The sequence below is a fragment of the Ranitomeya imitator genome, chromosome 5 (assembly GCF_032444005.1).
Source record: "Ranitomeya imitator isolate aRanImi1 chromosome 5, aRanImi1.pri, whole genome shotgun sequence".
In the NCBI taxonomy this organism is placed as follows: domain Eukaryota; kingdom Metazoa; phylum Chordata; class Amphibia; order Anura; family Dendrobatidae; genus Ranitomeya; species Ranitomeya imitator.
The window spans coordinates 69,064,493-69,090,712 of NC_091286.1; the positions used below are offsets into that span (position 1 = coordinate 69,064,493).

The 26,220-nt window shown below is 44.1% G+C and overlaps 1 protein-coding gene across 1 annotated transcript in view; it reads right to left on the bottom strand.

Moving 5' to 3' along the window:
• Window positions 1-10,260, bottom strand: part of ISM1 (isthmin 1) — an 85,075-nt gene extending 74,815 nt beyond the window's left edge. Inside the window, exon 1 of the mRNA XM_069768775.1 lies at window positions 9,631-10,260. Coding sequence (XP_069624876.1) covers window positions 9,631-9,747 — 117 coding nt within the window. The 5' untranslated portion in view covers window positions 9,748-10,260. The remainder of the gene's footprint in view (window positions 1-9,630) is intronic.
• Between the last annotated feature and the right edge of the window lie 15,960 nt (window positions 10,261-26,220).

Sequence of the window (26,220 nt, forward strand, 5' to 3'; positions counted from 1 at the left end):
TGGCAACTTTAGGCTCCACACCAAATTTTTCACAGCACATTTCCAAAACTGATAATTTGATTGTGGTAGGCCATATTCAGATGGTGCTGAACAGTAAAGTTGTTGTGGAACTCTGTAGAAGAATGTTTCCAAAACCCCAGTAAAATAGTTTTGTAAAACCTTACACACTCACAATCAGCAGTATGCTCCACCTAGTGCGATAAGCAGGGCTGTGGAGTCAGTAAGCCACAGTTGCGACTCCGACTCCTGGATTTTATCAGGTTCCGACTCCTTCATAAATAGCCAATTCATAACAATAAATTTACTGTTGTCAAATATTAACATTGTGCTTATTCAGTTTCTCACCATCATATAAGTAATCAGACCACTTAGAGCAAAAACTATATTTATTAGAATATAGCAAATAACTTTTATAAACTTTTCTAAACTCTTGTAAGTAAATATGCAATAAACACTGTTATGCAGTTAATAAGAAGAAATCTATAAATTTGTCCTCAGAAAAAGTATTGCCTCTGTCAGATCCTCGTTCATGGATGCCCTCAAATCTGATCTAATTATTTTGAGAGCAGAGAACAACCTCTCTACACTAACTTGGGTTGGTGGCAAAGCAGTAACCACTCGGGCAACATCTCTGACAATGTCAGGATACAGAGGAATCGATTGTTGCACTCTTATTTTTGATGAACGGTCAAATTTCTCAATTTCTTTTAGTGCACATGAAAAATTCTGCTGAAATGTACTGGCTGTGTTCTTATCTGCTTATCACTGTTGTTCATAGTTTGATAGAACATATATATTTGAGTAACATTTATAAAATTCATATGAAAGTTCAATTATGAAATATTAAAACATTTTTTTTTTTTAAAGCTGGAGTCGGTACATTTCTACCGACTCCAACCAAAACTAAGGCTACGTTCACATTTGCGGTGCGTCGGGCGCAACCGCGGCAACGCATGCGTCCCTATATTTAACATGAGGGGCGCATGGACATGCGTTTTGTCGCCGACGCTGCACAACAACGCAAATGTGAACGTAGCCTAACTCCGACTCCACAGCCCTGGCGACAATTGCTAGCCATTTTTCTTTAGCAGACGGCCATGTACATCAGCTGATTAATAGGGAAGTTGGGAGGCATACTCTCAGCAAACAAAAGATATTTGCTCATATACCCAGCAATTATTTGGAATAACCAGTGACAGGACATATCTGCCAGAGTCAATGCTCCTAAGGGTCTCTTTGTGTTGACCTGTACTCCCAAGTTCCAAACCTTAATAGGGCTTTATGTTAAGAGTTGCGGGAGGTGAAGATGCTGCTGGTCATATTTTTTTCTATTCTGGCATTAAATTGACCACTCAATGACATTTTAGGATCTTACAATAGGATGACAATCAAAAACAAGATATCACCTATCAATAGGATAGAAGATCGCTAACGTATCGTAGGGGTCCAACTGCTGATACCTGCACCGATCGGCAGAAGATGGCACTGTATCCTAGTTACAAAAATGGAGCTGCAATTTGGATGTCTGACTGATGCTCAATTCATTCTCTATAGGGCTGACGGCAGCACTTGGCAGCGCCATATTGAATAAATTAAGCTTTAGCTGAGCATGTGCACTGCTGTACCATCCTAAGAGGTAAAAGAGACCCATTCTGCCACGTCCCAGAAGTCAGACCCCCATTCATCCATAAGGTACCAACTATGCTATGAAATCTTGTCCTTCACCAGATTACCCCATTAAGGCTGAATTCCCATATACCGGTTGTGTTTGGCCAAATGGTTTTGGTCTCAGTCAGAGATAACCGATTTACAAAGTTGGGCACCGGTTGGGTGACTACAGTGCTTTTGATCAGCCTCCTGGATCAGTCCAGGGCAATGACGGATGTGGCAAATGCTAAAAACAATTCTAGAAAAAAATAAATAAATACAAACAAACTCTAAGGGGTCAAGATACCCCATGTAAATCTTTATTAAAAAAAAAAAAAAAAGAAACTAAAATTTCATATTCAGGACTGCACAAACGAACCTGGAATAGATTACAGCCATAAACGTTTAGTATCCCAAAAATAAAAGGAGATAAAATGAAACACCTCGACTCAGCCCATCAGCACCCATGGAGACCACGGCATTTATGTAGACATTGGACCAAAATAAATAAATAATAATCTTATCTCATAGCAGAAAATGGTTTATGGTGGACCGTGAAATTACACAACAAATCCGTCTATTCCGTGCACGACCAACATCTGATTTTATACAAGATCCTTAAAGCTGATATAAAATTATATATATGTATACATAATAAATATGGTCATGCTAATATCTGTTATCATTACAATTTATAGTTATACAGCTGCTTCAACCAAAATAGTTTACTTGAAAAGACCCGAGGAGATAGAATTACAATGCGAAGCTTTCAAATCCTGTTACATTGAAGAGGATAATTTAAACCATTCACGACTAAAGGGAGGATTTTTAAGTAGAAGTTATTATGAATGTCAGGGTGTATTGGCGTGATCGATACAGTATATACACACCAGGAGCTGCATTCACGCTTCACAAGGGGGATTCATTTGTTGATCTTAATGTGGTCTGATCTACTGCAAAAAATGGTCAAGATGGTGAAGTCACCTTAATCAACACAAAACTTGGACTTCAGAACTACCAACGGATCATTTTTTAAGCAAATATCTTAATCTTTGCATCTTCTTTTTGCATTGTTCATACGCTGAAAACTTTCCACATATGGCACCAAACACATTTTTGCTCCCGAACGATGATCAGCTTTTCACATTGCTTTGGATTATTCTGAGACTTTGACAAGCCACCGGTCATATCCACCCAGAATGGCATTCCTAGGGTATTGTGCATAAGACGTCAAACTTGGGTGAGCCTACCTAGCTTTTAAGCAGAACTCCCTTCAGAAAATTCTGGTATTTTTAAAACGCTTCATGAGACGCCTGGCGTCTTCCATCTGTCTGTTGGGCTCCCTTTCGACTTTATTTAGCTCGTGGCATCTTCCTTAGGCACCATAAAAATGATCAGGTCACTTTTTTTTAAGCCGCTTTGTATGTTATGAAACCTGAAGTGGTTTAAAGACGATCATAAGACTTTACATACGAACAGTAACTACTGTAGTTTCTACATAGAAATGCACATGTTCAATCTTTTGCTCATTGTTTTAGGCGAGTGAGGTGAGTTTCAGGGCGACGTAGAAAGAAAAAGATGTGCACATAGCCTGACATGGTACCCTAGATGGCCATGTTATGCTCTTCCTGACAACTAAAAAGAGAAGTTGCTTTCCCGGAACATAGATTTCGACAGACGGAGCCCTGAATATGGAGCTTTGTGAAGATTTTTAACCTTAAATCAGGGGGTCTTCTACCTCTACCAATATATTTAAAAAAAAAAAAAAAAAAAAAAAAAAACACAACCACCAACTCCCATCTTGATGTTGGATAGAAGTACCTTGTTGCCCGAATCCTACAAATCACTAGGAAATTAAAAGCCATGATCTCTTAAGAGCTTTACTACTTCTAGTTAATATGGATTAAAGAAGTTCCATGATATACCGCAATCAATACATCTGCTGTTAACAGTAACTGTCTTTAACATTTCCCACAAAGGCCATTTTCACAAGGAATACCGGCCACAATGCATGAACTGACTGCAAACCCCACTGCATCATATGTGACACTGACCTAAAACTTTGATTATAGAGATTGGTGGGATTTCGTATGACAGAACCACTACCATCTTTGGACTGATATATATATATATATATATACACACACACACACACATACATACATACACACACACTTTTGAGTGTTTAAAGGGACTCTGTCACCTGAATTTGGAGGGAACAATCTTCAGCCATGGAGGCGGGGTTTTCGGGTGTTTGATTCACCCTTTCCTTACCCGCTGGCTGCATGCTGGCCGCAATATTGGATTGAAGTTCATTCTCTGTCCTCCGTAGTACACGCCTGCACAAGGTAATCTTGCCTTGCGTAGGCGTGTACTATGGAGGACAGAGAATGAACTTCAATCCATTATTGCAGCCAGCAGGTAAGGAAAGGGTGAATCAAAAACCCCGCCTCCATGGCTGAAGATTGTTCCCTCCAAATTCAGGTGACAGTGTCCCTTTAACTAAGGCATGATTAAATTTTTATAAATTGGCTCACATACAAGAAAAAAAAAAGAAAAGTGGAACAGGGTCTCTAAACATCTTCCAAAATCCAGATAACAATTGAAGAGGGTCTCTCAACAGCCAGAAAAAAAGTGGAAGAGGGTCTACATACATCTCCCAACAGTCAGGTAACAGTGGAAGTGGGTCTACATACATCTTCCAGCAGACATGCACAAATGTAAAGGTACATGACCAGTTAACAGATTACAATCTATAGTGCATTTCACATAAAGATCATTAAAAGAGGATTTTATATTAACAGATCATTGTACTTCCTAAGTCAGCAACACTGTTGCCCGTGATTTAAGATGAGCGCACAGTAGTAGCAGAACCCCACCGTGCGCCTTTCAACTTCCTTGTTACAATTGCTTCAATATGTTTTCACCCGAAATGGAGGGGGTGAAGGGACAAACATACCTGATGACCTAAACCAATGCTCGCTCCACCGTTATTAACTGCTTCACAAAAAAAAAAAAAAAAAAAACCATTCCCTTACAGAGGATATTAGAAATCTGAGACTGAAGATGACAGGAATGGCATCACTTCAACGTCAAGCTGATGGGCTACAGCTTAAGTTTTGCTCAGATTGTTATTTATCCCATGTTATCAACATCTACAATGAGTCCCCTGGATGTAGCACTGACATTCTCTTCTTGCCACATTTACAGTAGCGTCATTGAGGATTTTAGAAAACACTTTAGGTTCATGTTCTGGAAGAAATGACACATGAATTCAAGGTCAACTTTTGAAGTCCAATGTTTGATAGGGATGTACAAGGGAAAAAAAAAAAAGTCCAGAAAACCTTATACTCATCCAGCAAATCCACAGTGCAGTTGGACCATCTTATATCTCCTCTATAAATGTAGGACCTTGATGGCATAAATTGGGACATTTCAGGAGACGATTTTTATTCTTATGCCCAGTTTCTGACTTCGTGATAGTAATGATTGTACAACATGTATCATTACTGTGGCTTCCAGAGAACATCACAACTTCAGGAGAGATCAGTAGTAAGCAATCATGAAAAAAAAAAAAAAAAAAAAAAAAGTGCCTGTGGCAGATTTCTAGGCATATTGGCCACCTGGTCCGTGACACTTGTCCAGATATTGCTTAGGAAGGTGATAAAGTGATAGATCACGAATTTAATCACTCTGCCCAACTGCATCTAACAAATGAATGAGAACAACGACAATTAATTTCGGGTCTGAAATTAAAAGGTTTACCAAAGGAATTTTTTAAAAGGGTGAACCAATGTAGCCATAGGGATTCCTAGTACTGATCACACTGATATCCCAAAGGTTTCTTTACATAAGCCTCAACCTAGATCTTAAGGTACCGTCACATTAAGCGATGCTGCAGTGATCTCGACAACGATGTCGATCGCTGCAGCGTCGTTGTTTGGTTGCTGGAGAGCTGTCACACAGACAGCTCTCCAGCGACCAACGATGCCGGTCCCCTGGTAACCAGAGTAAACATCGGGTTACTAAGCGCAGGGCCGCACTTAGTAACCCGATGTTTACCCTGGTTACCATTGTAAATGTTAAAAAAAAAAAAAACAACACACTACATACTTACATTCCGGTGTCTGGTCACGTCCCTCGCCTTCAGGCGCCGGCCGTAAAGCACAGCGGTGACGTCACCGCTGTGCTTTGCTTTACGGCGCTCACAGTCAGTGCGGGAAGCTGAAGGCGAGGGACGTGACCAGACACCGGAATGTACGTATGTATTTTTTTTTTTTTTTTTACATTTACAGGGCCGCGCTTAGTAACCCGATGTTTACCCTGGTTACCAGTGAAGACATCGCTGAATCGGCGTCACACACGCCGATTCAGCGATGTCAGCAGGAGATCCAGCAACGAAATAAAGTCCTGGACTTTCCCCAGCGACCAACGATCTCCCAGCAGGGGCCTGATCGTTGGTCGCTGTCACGCATAACGATTTTGTTAACGATATCGTTGCTACGTCACAAAAAGCAACGATATCGTTATGTGTGACGGTACCTTTAGAGCAGGGGTCCCCACCCTGTAGGTCGGGAGCCACATGTGGCTTGCGGTCCCATGAATCGTGGCTCGCGGCTGTCTGCCAGCTTGGTGCATTAGCTCCAGATTTAATAAACTGGTATGAAGAGCTCATCTGAAAATGGTGAACATTGTGAGCAGTCCTACATAGAAGAGCAGATTTGGGTACACTTCTACTGGTCTTGGGGGTTTAAGTATGGTACGCTGGAGAAAGGATGGTACTACCGGTCAGAGGAGGTGCTTGAAGATGGATGCGACTGTGTTGGGAGTGCATGATGGGAGAATGCTGAATGTGGTGGGAACCCCTGGATCTTGGTATACTGCTTGGGGGGGGTAGGGGGATTTGTGTGGAAAAGCTTTGGCTATCATTATACCCGCAATGGAGGCTTTGGTTGCCACGACTGAGGGGGCAGTAGCTGGATGTGGCTCGCAACCCTCTTGCAGAGCTGAATGTGGCTCTCAAGGTCAGAAAGGTTGAGGACCACTGTCAGAGCATTGATGTCCTCCAAAATCTGCTCTGCTACACGTCTATGGTAGGACATGAGATTCCTAGTATTGATCCTTTTTGTCTCATACGGTCAGTGAAACCGGAACATACAGCAAAGTATCTCCCAAAGTATCAGTCAGAATACAGGACAATATACCAGTATGGTGATAAATCACATCTAGGGTAGAGAAAAACCAAACCTCAAACAGATCGATCTACGACATCCCAAAAAAACACTCAGATGCCCGTCTACAGATGGATTCCGCTACCCAAGAAAAGCTTAGATTCTATACATAGAGACACTCCAGAAGTCTGATGAGAGTTGTGGTGATGGGATACTGTCCCACTGGTCGTGAGTGATCATTAGAACATACAAGTAGAAAGAAAAGCCAGTTGTCAGCAATAGTCACAAATAGTTAATTGTAATGGTCAGGGCTGACAACTGTCTACATTCCTTGACTGTAAAAAAAATATGCAATTTTTTTTTCAGTACCTGAAAAATAAGTATTAGTTTATCGCAGCGTCGGATCAGTCACGTAACAGACCGCACCAGCGGTGGATGGTCCCTACTGACTATAATGGAGTCCAGCAGGTTTAGGCCACCGTGTCCGTTCTTTTACTGGACAAAGTACGAGAGGCTTTTCTGGCCAGATCTGCGACAGCCTCCAACACAGATCAGAGCGGAGCCCAAATTGGAGAAGACTGAAGGAGTTATTGCGATTTTTTTTCATGGACAGAACACGCACTCATAGTCTCTAGGCATGTTCACGGGTCTGTTTTTTTATACAGATCTCACCTATAGATACACATCATATCTAACCTACAGACACATCACATCTGACCTATACATTGTATCTGACCTATACACCGCACCTCATCTGCATATACATACCGTATATAGTGTGTGTATCTCACCTACAGCTCTACATATCTGACCTGTACATATATAGGGCATCTCCTCTATATATCAGAACTGTACATATATCTGACCTATATACATATCAGACCTGCACATATAGTGTATCTGCCCTATAGATATAGAGTGTATCTGTGCTATATACATATCTGCCCTATAGTTATACAGTGTATCTGCCCTATAGATATACAGTGTATCTGCCCTGTATACATATCTGCCCTATAGATATATCTGCCCTATAGATATATAGTGTATCTGCCCTGTATACATATCTGCCCTATAGATATATAGTGTATCTGCCCTGTATACATATCTGCCCTATATACATATCTGCCCTGTATACATATCTGCCCTGTATACATATCTGCCCTATAGAATAGATACAGTGTCTCTCACCTACAGCCATCTGCCCTATATACATATCTGCCCTATAGATATAGTGTATCTGTGCTATATATAGTGTATCTGCCCTATAGATATGCAGTGTCTCTCACCTACAGCCATCTGCCCTATATACATATCTGCCCTATAGTGTATCTTCCCTATACATAGTGTATCTGCCCTATAGATATAGTGTATCTGTGCTATATATAGTGTATCTGCCCTATAGATATGCAGTGTCTCTCACCTACAGCCATCTGCCCTATAGATATACAGTGTATCTGCCCTATAGATATATAATGTATCTGCCCTATAGATATATAATGTATCTGCCCTATATACATATCTGCCCTATAGATATATAATGTATCTGCCCTATATACATATCTGCCCTATAGATATATAATGTATCTGCCCTATATACATATATGCCCTATAGATATATAATGTATCTGCCCTATATACATATCTGCCCTATAGATATGCAGGGTCTCTCACCTACAGCCATCTGCCCTATATACATATCTGCCCTATAGATATAGTGTATCTTCCCTATACATAGTGTATCTGCCCTATAGATATAGTGTATCTGTGCTATATATAGTGTATCTGCCCTATAGATATGCAGTGTCTCTCACCTACAGCCATCTGCCCTATAGATATACAGTGTATCTGCCCTATAGATATATAATGTATCTGCCCTGTATCCATATCTGCCCTATAGATATGCAGTGTCTCTCACCTACAGCCATCTGCCCTATATACATATCTGCCCTATAGATATAGTGTATCTGTGCTATATATAGTGTATCTGCCCTATAGATATACAGTGTATCTTCCCTATACATAGTGTATCTGCCCTATAGATATAGTGTATCTTCCCTATACATAGTGTATCTGCCCTATAGATATGCAGTGTCTCTCACCTACAGCCATCTGCCCTATAGATATATAGTGTATCTGCCCTATAGATATATAATGTATCTGCCCTATATACATATCTGCCCTATAGATATATAGTGTATCTGCCCTATAGATATAGTGTATCTGCCCTATATACATATCTGCCCTATAGATATACAGTGTATCTTCCCTATACATAGTGTATCTGCCCTATAGATATACAGTGTATCTTCCCTATACATAGTGTATCTGCCCTATAGATATGCAGTGTCTCTCACCTACAGCCATCTGCCCTATAGATATACAGTGTATCTGCCCTATATACAGGGTCTCTCACCTACAGCCATCTGCCCTATAGATATACAGTGTATCTTCCCTATACATAGTGTATCTGCCCTATAGATATAGTGTATCTTCTTCCCTATACATAGTGTATCTGCCCTATAGATATAGTGTATCTGTGCTATATATAGTGTATCTGCCCTATAGATATAGTGTATCTTCCCTATACATAGTGTATCTGCCCTATAGATATAGTGTATCTTCCCTATAGATATAGTGTATCTGCCCTATAGATATGCAGTGTCTCTCACCTACAGCCATCTGCCCTTGCTGACACATCCGTCACTCACACTCCCTCTGACTCTGCGGCAGCTCAGTGCGGTTCCTCCGTCTCCATTCCCCGTTCACACCGGGTGTCGGAGCCGCAGGTGGCATCTTCCATCTCCAGACTCACCTGGTGCTGGCTGCTGGCATTGGCCGGGCTGGCAGGACTCCCTCGCAGCACAGTGATGTGCAGTGTGAGCAGCACAAGTCCCAGCAGCAGCAGGAGCTCCGCTGCCAGCCGCACCATCCTCTTGATGCGTCCAGCTTTCAGTGCCCGCTCGCTCGGGCCGGCTGCACCCCCGCTCTCCGGGTCCAGGGGGGCCGGCTGGGTGGAGGAGCCGCCGCCAGCACCGCCACCACCACCGCAGCAGCAGCACTTGGGAGCCACTGCGGGACAGGAAGGAACAAAGCCCCAGGGAAAGCTTCAGGGGAGGGCGGAGGCGGCTGAGCGGCGGGCAGGACTTGTCGGAGCCAGCGGAGATCCCGCTTCCACATGGGCTGCACCCCAGGACGGCGATTCCCCAAGTGCGCACAGGTGTGCAGTACCGCAATCCACCGGCTCCAGTGCGGGGGCCGCTGTGCAGCTCGGGTGCTCCGTCCTATGGACAGTCACATAGCAGGGCGCCTCATGAAGGCTCTCCAGGCTCCGGCTGCTGTAGCGCCATCCCAGGACTCCGTGCACTCCCCTACCTGCCGCACGTAAGACGCTCCTCCGGTGCGGCCCTGTCCCGACTACTCCCGGCACTGTCTGTCAGTGTCTGCACGCAGCGTGTCATGGGCTTTATAGTGCAGAGCCCGGGGCTGTAGCGCTCCCCTCCCCCTGTCATTACCGCCCATTCTCCCCTCTCCCCCCTCGCTCAGGGATAGTTTACAAACAATGTCCCTTCTCCGCACGAGGCTCAAGTTGGTTTCATATTCATCAGTTACTTATTATCAACAAATAATAATCATCACAATAATAACATACAATGCAGCGAGGTGCCCTGATGTGAAGACGCTTAAAAACAGCTACACAAATGATAAAACTGGCACGAAAATGGGCATCAAACTGGGCACTGATGGGTGTTAAAGGGTTAAATGACTGGGCCACTGATAATCACACTGCGGACATATAGAACAGGGAGCCCCACATCAAAACCAGATCTCTCCGGCCTGGCCCAAAAAAATGGGTTCTGGGCATCAGAATTGGCATCAAAGTGGGCAGACAGTCGATTGTGGACATTTGAATAAGTAACTCTTGTTTTTAAGGGGTGAAATGCAGAGGCGTAGCTAGGGTTTTGGTTGGGGGGACTTCTGAGTGGGCCCATAACCAGGTAACCTTGATTACAGCTGGGTGACGCACCCTAATACTGGAGGAGAACCTCACCAGATGACTGCGATGTTACTGAAGATAATCTCTATATGAAGACCAATATGGATATTACCGCCATATGGTCAGTGGTAGATACCAGTCCTACAGAACATATAAGAGATCACTGCACAGTTACAGATAATGACTGACCGCTGACGTTCTCTGATGGAATCGTTCATTTTTCCCGACTTTTCCATCTGGCCCAGACCGACATGACAACTTCTTCCAGCCACAACTCGTCTGCAGAGAATAGAATAAATACACATTTCACTTCTCACATTCCAGCCCCATCACCATCTATTCCCAACCTGCACAACCTCCTCATCCTGCTGATACCCCAATACTGAGCCGCTGCTGCTGTATGTGTCCCTATTACTACACCTGATACCACAATACTGAGCCGCTGCTGCCCTATGTGTCCCTATTACTGCTCCTGATACCCCAATACTGAGCCGCTGCTGCCATATGTGTCCCTATTACTGCCCCTGATACCCCAATACTGAGCCACTGCTGCCGTATGTGTCCCAATTACTACACCTGATACCCAATACTGAGCCGCTGCTGCCGTATGTGACCCTATTACTGCACCTGATACCCCAATACTGAGCCGCTGCTGCCGTATGTGTCCCTATTACTGCACCTGATACCCCAATACTGAGCCACTGCTGCCGTATGTGTCTCTGTTATTGCTCCTGATACCCCAATACTGAGCCGCTGCTGCTGTATGTGTCCCTATTACTACACCTGATACCCCAATACTGAGCTACTGCTGCCGTATGTGTCCCTATTACTGCACCTGATACCCCAATACTGAGCCGCTGCTGCCGTATGTGTCCCTATTACTGCACCTGATACCCCAATACTGAGCCGCTGCTGCCGTATGTGTCCCTATTACTGCCCCTGATACCCCAATACTGAGCCGCTGCTGCCGTATGTGACCCTATTACTGCACCTGATACCCCGATACTGAGCCACTGCTGCCGTATGTGTCTCTATTATTGCTCCTGATACCCCAATACTGAGCCGCTGCTGCCGTATGTGTCTCTATTATTGCTCCTGATACCCCAATACTGAGCCGCTGCTGCCGTATGTGTCCCTATTACTGCACCTGATACCCCAATACTGAGCTACTGCTGCCGTATGTGTCCCTATTACTGCCCCTGATACCCCAATACTGAGCCGCTGCTGCCATGTGTCCCTATTAATGCACCTGATACCCCAATACTGAGCCGCTGCTGCCATATGTGTCCTATTACTACACCTGATACCCAATACTGAGCCGCTGCTGCCATATGTGTCCCTATTACTGCCCCTGATACCCCAATACTGAGCCGCTGCTGCCGTATGTGTCCCAATTACTACACCTGATACCCCAATACTGAGCCGCTGCTGCCGTATGTGTCCTATTACTGCCCCTGATACCCCAATGCTGAGCCGCTGCTGCCGTATGTGACCCTATTACTGCACCTGATACCCCGATACTGAGCTACTGCTGCCGTATGTGTCCCTATTACTGCACCTGATACCCCAATACTGAGTCACCTCTGCCGTATGTGACCCTATTACTGCCCCTGATACCTCAATACTGAGCCGAGGCTGCCGTATGTGACCCTATTACTGCCCCTGATCCCCCAATACTGAGCTGCTGCTGCCATATGTGTCCCTATTACTGTACCTGCTGTGTGGTTCTCTGTGCCCTCTAAATTCTAAAGCAACTCTCTACAATATAGTAATGCCGGGTGCAAGTGCTCTAGAAAACAGTGCCCATATTTTGCCCCCCTACAAAGTAATAATGCCCTGTGTGTGCCCCTTTGATAGCCACAGTAACCTGAGTTCCCCTATAACAATAAGTGCCCACTTTACATTTAATAATGTCCCGAGTTTCCCCCCTGTACAGCTCCCCTATACACAGCATGATGTTCTCTTATACACAGTATAATGCCCCCTCACTGTATAGTACCACCCACACAGTATACTGACTCCTTAGTAGCCTCTAAACTGATGTCTCCAACAATGTACAGGGTGGAGCGCGGTAATTTGCTTTTTTGCACTGCATGCTGTGGCGGCACTGTCGGTCGAAGAGAGGGGAGAGTGGGTGTGGCTTACAGTGGCTGATGGGAGATTTGTATTCCTCTGCCTTTCAGTTGCCATCATGCAGTGGACACGTGAGGAGAGGTCATTTTGTGTTGAAGCGTATTTTTCAAATGCCCACTCGATCATTGCAGTGCAGCGTGCTTTTCGTTTACAATTCGCTGTTTCTCCACGCGGACGTGTTCCTGGACGGCAATCAATTGTAAATTGGGTGAATGCATTCAGAACAGCAGGGAATGTGTCATGTGTACGAAGGGGACCTGAGAGAAGGATTACAACACCACAAAACATCGAGAGAGTTAGAGCAGAAGTACTGCAATCTCCGAAACGCTCTGCTCGGAAGCAATCATTTGCTCTTGGCATTTCAAGACGTTCTCTCCACCGGATTCTTCATGATGAACTGAATTTTCACCCGTATAAAATGTGCGTGGTCCAACATTTGTCAGCATGGGACTATTTGACACGGCGGACCTTTTGTGAAGACATGTTAGCAACGATACCCCGTGACGCAATTGTGTTTTTTTCTGATGAGGCACATTTTCACCTCAGTGGGTGTGTAAACAAACAAAATATGCATTACTGGAGTGAAACAAACCCCAGAGAAGTTCACGAGAGACCTCTGCATTCGGACCGCGTCACTGTGTGGTGCGCCATATCACGAGTAGGCATCATTGGTCCTTACTTTTTTCAGGATAATGGTCGTGCCATAACTGTGAACTCCGAACGGTACTTGTCTATGATACAGGATTATTTTCAGCCGGCTCTTGAGGTAATGGAACTAGAGGATACATGGTTCCAACAGGATGGTGCCACTGCACACACAGCGAGGGTTACCATGAATTGTTTGAGGCAAATGTTTCCTGGACGGCTTATCTCTTTGAGGGGAGATGTGAACTGGCCAGCACGCTCACCAGATTTAGCCCCATGCGATTTTTTCCTTTGGGGTTACCTGAAGTCTAAGGTGTATATCAACCGTCCCAACACCTTGGAAGACCTAAGGAACAATATTGAAGCTGAAATTGGCAGAATACCAGTGGACATGCTTGTTAGAGTTCATGAAAACTTCAGAAAACGTATGCAGCAATGTGTGGATAGCGAAGGTCGACATTTGCCAGATACACTATTTAAAACCATGTAATTTAAAAATTCCATTACTGTTCAGTATAATTAAAATATAAAATAAATTTTTCTAATGATCATAATTTTTTTATTTCATTCCCAAATCAGCAAATTACCGCGCTCCACCCTGTATAATGACCCCCACACTGTAATCTCCATACTTTATGATGGCCCCCTAGATAGCCTTCATATACAGTAGCATAATGCACCAAGTAGTCCACAATATAGTATAATGCACTCCCCATAGGCAGACTCTATAGCATAAGGCAGCCGCCATAGGCAGACACTGTAATAAGGCAGCACCTCCATAGGCAGACCCTGTAATAAGGCAGCACCCCCATAGGCAGACACTGTAATAAGGCGGCAGACCCTGTAATAAGGCAGCACCCCCATAGTCAGACCCTGTAATAAGGTAGCCCCCTTAGTTAGACCCTGTAATAAGGCAGCGTCTCCATAGTCAAACCCTGTAATAAGGCAGCCCCCCATAGGCAGACCCTGTAATAAGGCAGCCCCCCCATTGGCAGACCCTGTAATAAGGCAGCGCCCCCATAGGCAGACCCTGTAATAAGGCAGCCCCCCCATAGGTAGACCCTGTAATAAGGCGGCAGATGCCCATAGGCAGATCCTGTAATAAGGCAGCAGCACCCGTAAATAAATAAAAAATACTCACCTCTCTTCTTCCTGGTTCCTGCGCTGCTCCTGCTGATCTCCTGACAGCGGGCGCTGGGCAGTGACGTCATCGCGCCTGCTGTCAGTGTCAGACGCCGACACTGACAGGGGGATGATGGAAGAAGGAGCATAGCACTCTTCCCATCAATGCGATCAGCTGTTTCGGCTAAATGCCGGTACAGCTGATCTTCTGATGATGGCGGGGGCCCACTGCTGGCACCAGGCCCCCTCGCCTGATCAATTCTCCCTGCTCTGCCGCAGAATGTAACTATATTGGAGTGCTGCGTGCGCCGATACAGTTACAGTAGCGTAGCTCCGGGTGGGCCCCCTCAGAGCATCGGGCCCCAGGTGCCCGCACCCTCTGCCCCCCCCAGTAGCTGCGCTACTGGTTAAATGACTTTGGGCCACTGATCTCACACTAAGAATACATAGTGATATGATAGTGATGCCCTGCATCAAACCCAGGTCCCTCCAGCCTGACCCAAATAGGTTCTGGGCATCAGAATTGGCATCAAAGTGGGCAAACAACTGTGCAGAGGAGCAGAGACTCCGGGGTGTGCGGAGGAGAGGAGAATCAGGTGTGCGGAGGAGCGGAGACTCGGGGGTGTGCGGAGGAGCAGAGACTCAGGTGTGCGGAGAAGCAGAGACTCAGGGGTGTGCGGAGAAGAGGAGACTCGGGGGGGGCAGAGGAGCGGAGACTCAGGTTCGCCGAGGAGTGGAAACTCGGGTGTGTGAAGCAGAAGCAACTTGGGGTTGTGCGGAGGAGCGCAGACTCGGTGTTGTGCGGAGGAGCGGAGACTCGAGGGTGTGCGGAGACTCAGCAGTGTGCAGAGGAGCGGAGACTCGCGGATGTGCAAAGGAGAGAAGACTCGGGTGTGTGGAGGAGCGGAGACTCGGGGGTGTGCGGAGGAGAGGAGACTAGGGGGTGTCTGGAGGAGCGGAGATTCGGGTGTGCGGAGGAGCGGAGACTCGAGGGTGTGCGGAGGGGCAGAGACTCGGGTGTGCGAGGAGAGGAGACTCGAGGGGGTGTGGAGGATAGGAGACTCGGGGGTGTGCGGAGGAGCGGAGACTCGGGTGTGCGGAGGAGCGGACACTCAGGGTTGTGCGGCGGAGAGGAGATTCGGGGGTGTGCAGAGGAGCGGAGACTTGGGAGGTGTGTGGAGGAGCGGAGACTTGGGTGTGCGAAGGGCGCAGACTCAGGGGTGTCTGGAGGAACAGAGACTTGGGGGTGTGCAGAGGAGCCGAAACTCTGGTGTGCGCGGAGGATTCGAAACTCGGGGGTTCGCGTTGGAGTGGAAACTCGGGGGTGCGAGGAGGAGCGGAGACTCAGGTGTGTGGAGACTTGGTAGTGTGCGGAGGAGCAGAGACTCTGGGGGTGCAGAGGAGCGGAGACTCGGGGGATGTGCGGAGGAGTGGAGACTCGGGGGTGTTCGGAGCAGAAGCGACTCGGGGGGTGAGCGGAAACTCGGGGGTGTACGGTGCAGAAGCAACTCGGGGGGGGGGGGTGAGCAGAAGAAGCGACTCGGGGGTGCGCGGATCAGCGGAGACTCGGGGGTGTGCAGAGGAGCAGCGAATCAGTCTATGTGTCCACAGTCAGTATATAGCAGCGTATTTTCGCTCCATTCTAATCACGCATGTAATGAATGGCTATAGGTTAGACTATGCAGCTGAGATAAATAATTGACATGCTGAGGCTCTTGAACCCGCACCACGGGTGAGTTTACACAGACTTAAATAGAAGCACAGTGGTCAAGGGATTTATAGAAATCCCATCCACTGTGCTTGTAATGTAGGACGCAGCGCAGGTGAGCGGTGTTGAAAACGAGGCTATTTGGTATCATGGGCCTCAGCTGTGGGCAGGAGTAGCAACTCAGGGGTGTGCGCAGGAGCAGCGACTCGGGTGTGCGCAGGAGCAGCGACTCAGGTGTGCTCAGGAGCAGCGACTCGGGTGTGCGCAGGAGCAGCGACTTGGGTGTGCGCAGGACCCGCCACTCGGGTGTGCAGAAGAACCCTGCACACCAAGGATCCAAAACAGTGTGCTAAAAAACTTTTACTCATAAAAAAACTTTTAACATGCCATTGTTAGAGAGATTAAAATATATATATATAAAAATTAAAACACAATGCGTTTTGGCTCTCCAGCCTTCATCAGATAATACACCTGATGAAGACTGGATAACCGAAACGCGTTATTCTCTCTAATAATGCCATGTTAGAAGGGTTTTTTTTTAACATTAAAAGTTTTTAGCACACTTTTTTGGATCCTTGGTATCTTGGGTGGAAGCACCCTGGCTTGGTTTTCTCCATTCTCTATCTGTACCCCATAGTAATCAATATATACAATACACCCCATAGTAATCTATTTCTACAACACATCCTCTGGTAACCTGTATGTTCAAGACATCCAGTAATAACCTGTCTTCACCTGTATGTACAATACACCCCATAGACCCCATAGTAACCAGAATGTCCAATATACCCTATAGTAACCTGTATGTACAATACACCCCATAGTAACCAGTATATACTGTAGACCCCTAGTAACCAATATGTACGATACACTCCATAGTAACCAATATGTACAATGCACCCCATAGTAACCAGTATATACCATACACCAAATAGTAACCTGTATGTATAATGCACTCCATAGTAACAAGTATATACTATACACCCCATAGTAACTACTATATACCAAGCACCCCATTGTAACCAGTATATACCATACACCCCATAGTAACCTGTATGTATAATATAGTCCATAGTAACCAGTATATACTATACACCCCATAGTAACTACTATATACCATGCGCCCCATAGTAACCAATGTATACCATACACCCCATAGTAACCTGTATGTATAATGCACTCCATAGTAACAAGTATATACTATACACCCCATAGTAACTACTATATACCAAGCACCCCATTGTAACCAGTATATACCATACACCCCATAGTAACCTGTATGTATAATACACCCCATAGTAATCAGTATATACCATATACCCCATTGTAACCTGTATGTACAACACACCCCACAGTAATCTGAATACCCAAAAGTAACCTGCTGACGGCCAATGTCGCCATCATCGTCATTCTCCTGGGAAGTTACACAAACCAAATATTTTTCTTTTCACAAATCTTTGATTTTGTTGTCATCATTTACTGAAAGTACAAAAACAGAAAACTATAATTTGTTATTGCCACAATTATGCTGATCGGAGAATCGTGTTGTTAGGTCATTTTTACAGAACAAAACAGCACAGTAAGAACAATAAACACTGGTGGAATAGTTTGGTTTCTTTTCACCACATACACAGTGTCATTCAAAACTCCAGCCGCCCCACAAATTACCAAGCCCTCTTATGGCTACGTTGCAGGTACCGTAAACTGAAAAAGTTATGACTCTTGGAGGAAAAAAAAAAGGAAAAATGAAAGCACAAACAAAATAAAATTACTGTGGTCCATACAGGCTAATATGTACAAGGGCCATTAGATTAAATTTCGGACATGGTAGATTTATAGCACAAATTTGGGTGACAGCCTTAATAATCTGAATTGGTTTAGCCGTAATAATTACATTTTTTTTTTAAATATCTAATCTTTGATTAAATTTCAAAAATGAAAGTGGTCAACTTAAGAACATAGCAGCTCAAACTACTTTTATCTGAATATTTGTCTAAACATTGAATACTTGTCCCAAAGTTTGGCCTGTTGTATGTTTGTTTCTGTTGTATTGTTGCACGTGCATGGATTTGTTCATATGAATTTCCATCTCAATATGGTGGCAATGTAAAAGGCTCTTTTGGTCCATTTTAGGGCTTATTCTGATGTCAGGCATTTTTCTTGTATGCAAAAAACTTTCTAAATTTCTTCTGTGTTTTTGATCTGATATTCATCAGGGTTTGGTCAAAGTGTCATTTTTTACCATCAGAATTTCATCAATTTTTCTCATGAAAAAAAAACCAATGATGGAGGTTTCTCAGGCTTCTCCTGTCAAATAGTTTGTGAAAAACAGACACCAATACATGGCATCTGACTGTCCGATTTTTTCACAGACCCATAGATTTGTATTGGCGACTTTGGTCCCTCCCACGGATCAAAATTGGACATGCTGAAAAAGAGAATGGACCGCACCTCCAAAAATCATACATTGATCTAATGCCGCCAGGCAAAACTATATATAACTGAACATCAGGTTCTTAGTTTAACATTCCGATCAGACTTCACGGCGTACCTCTTAGTGTGTCCCTATCAGAGCAGCGCCATACGCCGACCACCGCCGCAGCGACAATGCATCGGTAGGGCTGACTGCCTGTTGGTTCACAGCGCCCATGCTGCAAAACAAAGTCTTGAGAAGGCGAGTTTCAATGCTCATTTCGGATGGTGTGGGTGCTGTGTGGTGGCCATTGTAGCTGTGGTTTTGTGTTGATGGGGCGGCATGGTCTGGAGTCATGGGGACTTTATCTTGCAACATGGTTGCTGTGAGGCACCAGGCCGTCCATCCTGCTGGTGCATTGTCGCTGCTACTGCGTAGGCAGCGCCATATTGGAGGAGACATTTTTTTTCTTCTCCAGTAAGATGGCGCCGTGAAAAAAACGCGAAAAATCAGCAACGTGTGCACACAGCCTTAATGTCAAAGAGTCCCACTGGATATTTAAACTGCATAGTCTATATCTGGATGGACTCAATAAGGTATTGGAACAAGTTTAATCCCTTAGTGACAGAGTCAATTTCGACCTTAATGACCAGGCCACATTTTTGAGATCTGACCACTGTCACTTTATGTGGTAAAAACTCTGGAACGCTTCAACGGATCCCACTGATTCTGAGAATGTTTTTTCATGGCATATTGTACTTCATAATAGTGGTAAAATGTGTTTGATATGACTTTATTTGTGTAAATATATCTGAAATTTGGCTAAAATGTAAAAAAAAAACAACGCAATTTTCCAAATTTTAATTCTTACGCCCTTAAGTCAGAAAGTTATGTTACATAAAATAGTTAAAGGGAACCTGTCACCCCGTTTTTTCAGATTGAGATATAAATACTGTTAAATAGGGCCTGCGCTGTGCGTTACTATAGTGTATGTCAGTGTTCCCCAAGTTCGGTCCTCAAGAGCCACCAACAGGTCATGCTTTTAGGATTTCCTTAGTATTGCACAGGTGATAATTGCATCACCTGGACAGGCAAGCATTCAATGACCTGTGCATTACTAAGGAAATCCTGAAAACATGACCTGTTGGTGGCTCTTGAGGACCGGACTTGGGGAACACTGGTGTATGTAGTGTACCCCGATTCCCCACCTATGCTGAGAAATACATTACCAAAGTCGCCGTTTTCGCCTGTCAATCAGGCTGGTCAGGTCGGGTGGGCGTGTTCACAGCGCTGTTTCTTCCTCAGCTTTACGTTGGTGCCTAGTGGTGTGCGCATGTTGAAGTGACTAATCCACTGTGGGCACGTGAACAAGCAGCGCGCGATCTTCGCTGTCATCCCTTTCATCGGTGGGGGGCGGCCATCTTCCTGGGGCCGCGCGTGCGCAGATAGAGTGCTCTGCTGCACGGGGCTTCAGGAAAATGACCGCGGGATGCCGCGCGTGCGCACAAGAGATCGCGGCGGCCATTTTCCCAAAGCCGAGATGCAAACTCGGCTTTGGGAAAATGGCCGCCGCGATCTCTTGTGCGCACGCGCGGCATCCCGCGGCCATTTTCCTGAAGCCCCGTGCAGCAGAGCACTCTATCTGCGCACGCGCGGCCCCAGGAAGATAGCCGCCCCCACCGATGAAAGGGATGACAGCGCCGATCGCGCGCTGCTTGTTCACGTGCCCACAGTGGATTAGTCACTTCAACATGCGCACACCACTACGCCACCAACGTAAAGCTGAGGAAGAAACAGCGCTGTGAACACGCCCACCCGACCTGACCAGCCTGATTGACAGGCGAAAACGGCGACTTTGGTAATGTATTTCTCAGCATAGGTGGGGAATCAGGGTACACTACATACACTATAGTAACGCACAGCACAGGCCCTATTTAACAGTATTTATATCTCAATCTGAAAAAACGGGGTGACAGGTTCCCTTTAATAAATAACATTTCCCACAAGTCTACTTTACATCTGCATCATTTTTTAAACATAATTTTTTGTTAGGAAGTTATAAGGGTTAAAAGTTGACCAGCGATTTCTCATTTTTCCAACAAAATTTACAAAACCATTTTTTTAGGGACCACAAAATATTTGAAGTGACTTTGAGGGGCCTATATGAAAGAAAATATAGAAAAGTGACACCATTCTAAAAACCGCACCCCTCAATGTACTCAAACCCACATTCAAGAAGTTTATTAACCCTTCAGTTGCTTCACGGGAACTAAAGCAATGTGGAAGAAAAAATGAACATTTACATTTTTTTCACATTTTTTTTACTGTAGCTCCAAATTTGTTATTTTCACAAGAGTAACAGGAAAAATGGATCCTAAAATTTGTTGTGCAATTTCTCCTGAGTATGCCAATGCCCTATATGTGGGAAACGCAAAATGACTGGAATCGAGAGCAGATGCCATGTAGCATTTGGAGAGCACCTGATGTGCCTAAACAATGGAAATCGCCCACAATTGACCCAATTTAGGAAACTAGACCCCTCAAGGAATGTACCTGGATTTGTGGTGAGCACCTTGAGCCCCCAGGTGCTTCACAGAAGTTTTTAACATAGAGCTAATAAAATGCAAAATCACATTTTACCCACAAAAATGTACTTTATTTTTAGAAAGGGGAAAATGGACCCCAAAATTTGTTGGGCAATTTCTCCTGAGTACGCCGATACCCCAAATGTGGAGGAAAACTACTGTTTGGGTGCACAGCAGGTCTTGGAAAGGAAGGAGTGGCGTTTTGGAACGCAGACTTTGATGGAATTTCACATTTGGAGAGCTTCTGATGTGCTTAAACAGTGAAACCCCCCACAAGTTACTCCATTTTTTAAACTTCACCCTTCAAGGATTTTATCCAGGGGTATTGTGAACATTTTGAACCGACAAGTACTACACAGAATTTGATACCATTTGGTCGTCACATTGAAAATTTATATTTTTTTCGCAAAAATATTGTTTTAGCCTTAATTTTGTAATTTTCACAGTGGATAATAGGAGAAAACGGACCACAAAATTTGTTGCACAATTAGTTATGAACACACCAATACCCGATATGTGGCCAAAAGCCTCTGCTTGGGCACATGGCAGGGCTGCGCAAAGAAAGAGCGCTAATTGGGATAGATTGTGAATGCCATGTCGCATTGAAGAGCTCTAGACATGTAAAAACAGCAGAGACCCCCCATAAGTGACCCCATTTTGGAAACTAGACCCCTCGTGGAATTCATCTAGGTGCAATGAGTATTTTGAACCCATAGGTGCCTCACAGAATTTTAGTGGTAAAAATGTAATTTTTGTGTTTGCTGCAATTTTGTCAGGTACACAAGGGTTAATAGGTGAAACTATACCCCGCAATTTATTCCCCAATTTCTCCTAAATGCGGTGCTGCCCCACACGTTGTCAGAATTTACTGTTAGGCCACACGTCGGGGCTGAGAAGAAAGGAGCGCTATTTGGCTTTTGGAGGATAGATTTTGCTAGATTAGTTTGCAAGCGACATTTGCAGAGTCCCGAAAATGCTAGAGCAGCAGAAAAGCCACTAAAGTGACTCCATTGTGGAAACTGCACCTCTCAATAAATTAATCTACAGCTGCAGTGACTATGTTGTAACATCCATCCAAGCCATGCTTTTTTTCTGGAGAATTGCACATCTGCCAGTCTAGTACCCATACATTGTGCCCCCATACATTGTGCCCAGCTTGTGCTGCTGGTGATATGCACCCGTAAATTAAATGTCTTCTCTCCATTACAATAATGCCAAACATGTGGCCACTTACAGTGGTTTAGGCACAGTGGGTTCAAGAGGAGGGGGGCATTTGGTATTGGGAGCGCAGAATTCACTGGATTTTATGTGAGAGAGCGGGAGCCTTGTGGCTTTGCCAGATTCTTCTAGCAGTAACGTGGGAACCCCCTATAGTTAGAGTGATAGATGACGAACCTGAGTTGGGTCTGGTTTTGTGCAGGATGAGTTACAGTTTTTATTGGTAACATTTTGCGGTACATAATATTGTTTGATCGTTTTCAGTATAACGCTGGATCAAATTCTTGTGTTATACATTGAGTACTTACCTTGGGGTTTCCGTGTAAATCCCACAAAAATGTGATTCAGACTACACTCCCAACAGAACCACCCACCATGAGGCAGAAGGAGACACTTCATACGCCATTTGGCATCTGCTTCAGTGGTCTCCATCTTTAAGGCATGCACAGATCTGTGGTCATCCACACTTGTGCACTAATAGATGCCTAAAATGATGAGATGCCGCCAGAACAACGACCAGTCCAAAGTGACTCCATCTGACTTATGAGTGTTTGGTTCCATCTGAGGTTTCATCTGAATCGGGTGAATTTACACGGAAACCCCGACATAAGCGATCAGTGAAGAGCGCATGATAAATGTGAGCCGGGCCTTATTTCGATTTTTGGGAGGTAGAATGAACAAATAGATAGCAGTACAAGAATAGTTTTTATTTTTATTTTTGCGCAGTCCACCATGCGGTATAAGTGATAAGGCTGATTTATTCTTTGGCTTCTCGTCTGGTGCGATTACAGCTATATCAGATTTATATAGGTTTTTTTAGGTTTTGCTGCTATCAAACAGTAAAAATGCCTTGTTATAAAAAGTTGTTTTTTTTTGTCGCCATATTCTGAGAGCTGTAACTTTTTTATTTTTTGTCAAACAGAGCTGTATGAGAGCATATTTTTGCAGGGCAACTTGCAGATTTTTTGGTACCATTTTGGGGTTCATAATTTTTTTCATCACTTTTTATTCAGATTTTTCAGACACAGAATGAACAAAAAACAGCAATTCAGTTATTGTTTTTGTTCATTTACTAAGTGGTAAAAGTGATAAGAACGATTTGTTCGTTAGGTCGGTATGATTACAACGATACCATATTTATATTTTCTTTTTATACTTTGCTATTTTTACAGACTAAAAACAATATTTTACAAAAATGAATTTGTTATCTTTTTCTGAATGAGCCATATTAGGGCTTGTTTTTTGCAAGACGGATTGGTGTTTTCATTTCTACCACTTTTTTTTTACATAAGACTTTTTGATCACATGGTAGTCACTTTTTTGTGAGTAACTATGGTGAAAAAGAGACATTTTTGGCATATTTTTTATTATTTTTATTATTTTTTTTTAGCATCATTCGCCAAGCAGAATAAATAACATGCCAGTTTTATACAGTGGGTCGTTTCGGATATTGAGATACCACTTTTTTGTGTATTTTTTTGTTCATTTTTGTTTTATCATAAATGCTTTTTTTTAGTGGTGAAACTGCTTTTCGTGATTTGTGTGTGCTTTTTTTTTTTTTTTTTTTTTTTTACATATTTTACTTTACTTTTTTCCCTTTTTACTTAGTCCCACTGTGGGACATGTATAATTTTTATTTTGATCACTTGTCTCATACACTGCTGTACTCATGTACATTGCGTCATTTCAATGACAGTTAATCCCATTTTCTGACAAAATAAAGCTCGCTGCCCACATACTGCCCATCTCAACAAGAGTGACTCCTTATATCCGGGGTCTTTTCTCTCTTCTGCTGGCACACCTCCATCATGGCCAAGGTGATGAATCACGGTCTCCCCTTGGTTCTTTTTGAGCCTTTGAAATGCAATGGGCCCTATTACTTACACCTTAGATAGGGGATATATTGTCCTTTTTCTGTCAACTAAATTTCTTAAGTATTTTTCCTTATCAATTTAGTAAGTAATTTTGTATTTTCATGTAATGACCTCGGTGGTGACCATTAGTAATTTAAACCCAATCTAAACTTATTCCATTAATAACCACCCACCATTTTTGATCACTGAGCTTATTACTTACCCACTTACACATATTTCATGCAGTACACTATCAAGTGCTTTGGAAAAATTAAGGTCTATGAAATTAAATTATTCATCCTAGTTCAGTCATACACATTAGATGACTGTCGGACAAACAATGCTTAAAAAAACATTTGTTCGACAGCAATTTCTGCTGACTTTCCCATACACATGAGCGCTTGTTTGGCCTATGAGAAAGCCACAAACAGACATTTCTGCCAACAGCTTATCTCTGGGAGAACAAAGTGACCGGCATTCCCAAATCAGACTCAGTAAGGGTACCGTCACACAGTGCAATTTTCATCGCTACAACGGTACGATCCGTGACGCTCCAGCATCGTAACAATATCGCTCCAGCGTCGTAGACTGCTGTCACACTTTGCAATCTACGACGCTGGAGCGATAATTTCATGACGTATGTGCGATGTAGAAGCCGTTGGTTACTATGCGCACATCGTATACGATATATGTTACACCATGCGATCATGCCGCCACAGCGGGACACTAGACGACGAAAGAAAGTTTCAAACGATCTGCTACGACGTACGATTCTCAGCGGGGTCCCTGATCGCAGGAGCGTGTCAGACACTGCGATATCGTAACTATATCGCTCGAACGTCACGAATCGTGCCGTCGTAGCGATCAAAATTGCACTGTGTGACGGTACCCTTAGCCGAACTTGTCGATATCGGCAGGTGTGGCCAACAGTAGCGTAATGTGTATGCGGGGCTTAAGACTAAGCTCCTCATAGAAGCTAATCAGATTAACCAGGTTTCACTATACCTTGGCCTTCCAAAATAGTTTTTTTCTTCCTCTAATCGATGACAACTGATGTCCATATGGTATCAGTGGTCATACTCCTTTTTTCTCCAGTTTTTACCGCAAAACTGTAAAATATGGTGTTTTCTGATCCTGCTTCTTGAAGGGTCTGATGCACCATATTAATGTGAATGACCTCAAACCAAACTTTTTATCAATTTCCCTCCAGTATTTCATTGTCATGTCAGGGCCCTTTCACACATCAGTTTTTTGCCATCAGTCACAATCCGTCGAATTTTGAAAAAAACGGATCCGTAACAGATTGTGAAGAACTGATGCAACGGATCCGTTTTTTTTGCTGGATCCGACTAGCTGATCCGGCTAATTGGATCCTAAAAAAATCGGAGCATGCTCAGTTTAAAATAAACGGAATCCGTTGCTGGATTCTGTCATTTGACAGCTCCGGCACGATAGGCTTCCATTCTAGCAAACGACGGACGGCGACGGATCCGTCGCTGTCCGTTTTTTCGACGTACACAAAAAACTTTACTTTGTCCGTTGTCTCCAGTCGCCGGACAGACAATTTTCGATGGATCCGGCGAATGACAGATGAAACGTGAGGCTATCCGTCGCAATCCATCGCTAATAGAAGTCTATGAGAAAAAAACGGATCCGGCGGCATCAGTCGCTGGATCCGTTTTTTTTCAAAATTCGATGGTTTGCGACTGATGGCAAAAAAACTGATGTGTG